The sequence below is a fragment of the Nicotiana tabacum genome, chromosome 16 (genome assembly GCF_000715075.1).
Source record: "Nicotiana tabacum cultivar K326 chromosome 16, ASM71507v2, whole genome shotgun sequence".
Taxonomy (NCBI): Eukaryota; Viridiplantae; Streptophyta; class Magnoliopsida; order Solanales; family Solanaceae; genus Nicotiana; species Nicotiana tabacum.
In genome coordinates this window covers 161,958,572-161,963,968 of record NC_134095.1, presented here as the reverse complement: position 1 = coordinate 161,963,968, position 5,397 = coordinate 161,958,572, and the positions used below count along the sequence as shown (strand labels likewise).

Here is a 5,397-nt window from a genome sequence, read left to right as displayed (position 1 = left end):
AGGTAAATAGGCATTTAAAAGCTCGATTGGGGTAGGAAGAGGAGGAGAATGTGTATTATTCAAAATTAGAAAAAAAAAATTAAAAATTTCGAAGCAAAGTTGGTGTATAGATAATTTTCATCCTTTTAGATTAAAATATAGTATTATTAGAGAAATGGAAAAAGGCTAAATATACGTATGTACTATCCAAAAAGGTTTAAATGTATCTCTCGTTATACTTTGAGTCCAAATATACCCGTGTTATATTACTATTGGTTCAAATATATCTCTTTTCCATTAAGTTTATCCAAAGTGAACATTCAATCCTACTTCGCACTTACATTTGATTAGGTGAATGTCACGTGGCTTGCCACCTCAGCGCCCCTAACCTATTTTACTCCCTTCTATTTTTTTTCTACCACTAAAATTTCTTTCCCCTCCACCACTATTGCCACCATTACTACTACCATAAAAAATATCGTATTTCAAATTTTAGTTTTTTATATATGGATCGGATAGGCGCTGAGGTGGCATGCCATATGGCATCCACCTCATCAAATATCTGGGCCACATATGATTGGATGTTCACCTTCGACAAATTTAATAGAAGAAGGGTATATTTGGATCAATTATATTACAATATGGGTATATTTGGACCCTAAATATAATGAAAGGTATGTTTAAGCCTTTTCCCACCGTGCGTGGGTATATTAGGCCCTTTCCGTTAGAGAAAATATAAAAGAAGGGACACTCACGTAAATTAGAGTATTTGAAACTACACGTGAAGAATTGTTGGAACTCTAAGTCTCTGGTAAGATTTATGTAATTCTACCTAATTTTTTTTTTCTAACAATGTAGGATTGTTAGAGGAAATACAAATCTTTAATTGGCTGCGGGATTGGTAATAGGATATGCAATTACAGTCAAACATCTTTATAACAGTTGTGTTTATTCTAATAGTTTTTGAATGCTATAGTGAAATATTATTATAGAGGACAAAAATCGATTCCGAAAAAAATTTCACTTTTATAGTGAATGAATACTGTATAGAGATGTTGTTACCGAAATATCTTAACGTAATGAATTCACCATCTCAAGGTAAAAAGGGAAAATGAATCATCACCATCTCAAAATCCTAAGCAAACCCAAATCCCTCGCTAAATTTATGTAATTCTACCTATTTTTATCTAACAATTAATATAGTATTGTTAGAGAAAGTATAAATCTCTAATTAACGAATTCACCATCTTAAAATCCTAAGCAAACCCAAATCCCTCGCCTTTTTTCTCTCCTTCAAGCTCATCCACCTCTCATTTCCTTCTCTTAGCAAACATGTACCAATAATTCACATTTCCAAACCCTAAAATATGTAGGACTTCAAATTCATTAACATTGATAAATCAAACCTCCTCAGTTAATCCATGGACAAAAACCCCATGACTCAAAACTATCACCTAAGGAAGTTAAACCATAAATGAACAAAATATTTTTCCTCCAAAAATAAAAAGGAGCAAAGGGCCGGGCAGCCCAGTGCACGAATCATATTTTGGGAAGATTATTCTCATTCAGTTAGGAACATTATTCCGGGAAGCATATTTTGTATCTCGTATTCACACAAGATCGGGGGAAAGCGCCTTTCCTCCGAGAATCATGAATAGAAAAACGATCTTATTATTTTGGATAAGTTTGGGAACATTATTCTCATTCAATTATGTTCTTGTTGATAGTTTTGTTGGCATCAATTGGGGTAGAATGGCAACACAACAATTGGTACCATCTATGGTGGTGGATTTGCTTTTACAAAATGGAATACCAGAATTGAAATTATTTAGTCCCAGTACAAACGTTCTTCCAGCTTTTGCAAATAGCAGTATTGGTCTCTCAGTCACATTTCAAGATTTCCAACTACGACGTATGAATAACTCCAAGGATATCTATGATTGGGTCGGAAAAAATGTGAAGAAACATGTTGATAATGGAGTGGATATCAGGTTCTTATATACTTTCTCAAAACTCCTATTTTCTATTTTGAAGTATTTAACCTAAATAATAGTTTAAGAGACTTACGGGTTTCTCCTAGCGGAAGTGGATCTTCAACGATCACGAACTTGTATCATCGGTCATCAAGAATCCTCACGGCTTGTATCCGGGGAGCTTTGGATCAACTATAAAGTTGTCTTCCGTGTGACGTTAGAGCCATGAAATTAACCATTGACTCCAAATCACCTAAAATTTTATGAGCCCATCAGAAACGATCTAATGAACAACGCCATGATCATTTCTTGTTTTTTAATAATTTAGGGCTATAAAAAGGAATTCGGGCTAAGGTAGGTCATACAATACCTATGCCAATGGCACAAGGTCGGTCATGGCAAGCCACTATGGGCCCGGGTCGGGGGTAGACTGCCTACATCACGCTTCCTTGGGATGCGACCTTTTCTCAAACCTTGCATAAACCCTGGATACTTTGTATACCGAGCTTCCTTTTACAGAGTTTTGTATCAATAGTCTTCTTCGTTGATTGTCTTATATATGTTTTTCTTTTTTCAGGTATCTTTACGTGGGAAATGAACCATTTACCAAAAGATACGAGAAAAGAATCAATGCGAGGTTGTATACTATTTGGAAGAAGCTCGAAAAGCCCTAGATCGTCACGACCTCAAACATATCAAAACCACAACAGCACATTTCACTGACATTTTAACAAATGTGACAAAACCATCACAAGGTGATTTTAGAGAAGATATAAAGGGCAAAATGTTGGATCTTCTAAAATTCCTCAAAGAACACAATTCACCTTTAGTTATCAACATTTTCCCAATTTACATGCTCTCCACTAAGCAAATGCCAGTTGATTTTGCATTTTTTGATAGAAAAAATAATTCAAATTACTCTATCAAAGACGGTCCATATATTTACACAAACATTTTCACTTTCACATACGATACCCTAGTTTCAGCTTTAACAAAAGCAGGATATTCAGACATGCAAATTATCGTAGGACAAGTTGGTTGGCCTACTGATGGTTTTCCAAATGCTAATCCAAAATATGCAGAAAGATATCATCGTGGTTTACTTCGATATTTAAAAAGAAATGAAGGAACACCTCTGCGTCCAAACAAGACAATCAATGTATATATCACCGCGTTATCTGATGAGAACAGGATGGTAACACAATGGGGCGAATATCAACGTCATTGGGGTATTTATAGACACGACGGATCACCTAAGTACAAGATTGATTTCTCATTAAAAGATCGGGATGAAGAGCCAACTACAGCAAAAGGGACAGTAAAAATGCCAAATCGATGGTGTGTTTACGATCAAAGTGTTAATGCTGGTAATGAAAAATTGATGGAGCAAGTTAACTACGCGTGCAATTCATCGGATTGCACGTTATTATCTCCTGGAGCAACTTGTGAGAATCTCAATTCCACTCAGAGAGCTTCATTTGCATTCAATATGTATTTCCAGATGAATAGTCAACAGGTTGACTATTGTGGTTTTCAAGGATTGGGCGTTATTACAACAGATGATCCTTCTACACCAAATTGTAGATTCCCAATTGAGATATTATCAATAGATGTTGTTGATAATGGTGCATGGAAAATGGCTAGTTACAACAAGGATTCAAATCCTACTATTATACCATTAGGGTTGGCTTTATCTGCATTATTTTGTATTGTTTTATTTCTTTGCTTAATCATGTGGTTTTAATTAATTAACCTCCTTTTGAAGGGGTTTTCTTTTTTGAATGAGTCTTGGCAAAAAGTTTGTGGAGAGGTGAATATGTCTATCTTCATGACCATATTGTACTTAATTTTGGGATTTGGTTCACGAAAAAAAGAGATGATTTAAACTGGAAAAAATTTAAAGAAATCCATGTCTTACTTCTCTATTCTTTGGGAATTTTTATTTTTAATTTACAAGTTGAGCATATTAAAGGGGAGTCTTGGCATAACTAGTAAAGTTGATGTCGTGTGACAAGGAGGTCACGGGTTCGAACCATGGAAATATCTTTTGCAGAAATGCAGGATAAGGCTGTGTACAATAGACCCTTGTGGTCCGGCCCTTTTCCGGACTCTGCCCGCATAGCGGGAGCTTAGTGCACCAAGCTGCCTTTTTAGGTTGAGCATACTGAGAAAATTTACGAGTGGGTAAAAATATAACTCTGTTAAATGATCGTATAGCCATGCTTTCTAGGTGAATAATAGCATCCTATAGACTGATATCTAGGTAAGTCACGTAATGGAAGGAAATATACCAAAGAGAACAGTTTTAGTTATTGCATTGACATCCCATAGACATGATATCTAGGTGCAGAAATGAGGCATCAACAACAAGTCCAATTTAAATTCTATAGACATGCTTTCTAGCATTTCAAGTTAAGACATTAAATTAGCCCAAAATCATATTTTCTAAGTGAATAGGTGAATTAATCAGCCTGTTGTACAGATAATTCTCAAAAGATGGGGCATGGCAAGCAAACAGGACAATTAAAGCCCTATAGACAGGTTTTCTATCCGTTCATGCAAGAGAATAAAGTATATGAACCCCACATTTCACTAATTCCAAATTGTTCATTATTACAAGTTATTACAGGCCCAAATGAAATAATACAAACTCAAATATGACAAGTTACAGAATGAAACAACTATAGTCCCAATAGAACAATTACAGGCCTAGTACAAAATAATGCAGTGATGTTTTTGGGCCTTCAATAACCTTACTCTTTGCACAACCAGCAAACCCAAATCCAGGCTCACAAGGACAATAGAGTATGCCTGAATCCAATGCCCAGATCCAACGACATATATGGCCCAACACCAAGCCCAAACGAATGTCTTATTTCCTCAATTAGATGCCAAACTTAACCATACAAGTGGCAGATTACATACTCGGTCAATCAAACAACCTTTGAAGTCCACACACTTAGTTCTTAAGACTCTAGCTAACAACAGTTTTTTAAAGAAAAGGCATATAGACAGATTACCTGAAGTTTTGGAAAGTACATAAGGCATACATAAGGTAGGTTCATGCTGGATTTCTAGAAAAACAAACTCAAAGTGACAAGATTGAACATCATAAGCTAGTAAACTACTTCAAATAGAGTTTCAAAGTAAAAAATGATCCAGAATTGGCCTAAAAGACTTTAGATATAAGAGTTTTAACATGAAGGTCTAGCAAGGTCATATACATGAACAAATAAAATAGAAATCTTCATATGGAAGTTTCTAACATGAGAGCCTAGTAAAAGTATGATCACAATAGCATAACAAACAGGCTGGTGGACATAATCTACAATGGTTGACAACCAATCACTTAGTTAAACATGGAAAATGTAACATACTGAGTATCAGTCATAACACAAGTTCAAAAGCAATACCAGAACTCATAGTAGGTGAAATATATCGACTC

General features: G+C 35.3%; 1 protein-coding gene across 1 annotated transcript; it reads left to right on the top strand.

Moving 5' to 3' along the window:
• Window positions 1-1,330: 1,330 nt before the first annotated feature.
• On the top strand, window positions 1,331-3,734 carry LOC107805539 (glucan endo-1,3-beta-glucosidase 5-like). Its single transcript, XM_016629596.2, has 2 exons — window positions 1,331-1,970; window positions 2,530-3,734. Exon 2 carries the CDS (start codon window positions 2,737-2,739, stop codon window positions 3,694-3,696), a length of 960 nt encoding a protein of 319 aa, XP_016485082.2. The 5' UTR covers window positions 1,331-1,970; window positions 2,530-2,736; the 3' UTR covers window positions 3,697-3,734.
• Window positions 3,735-5,397: the final 1,663 nt, after the last annotated feature.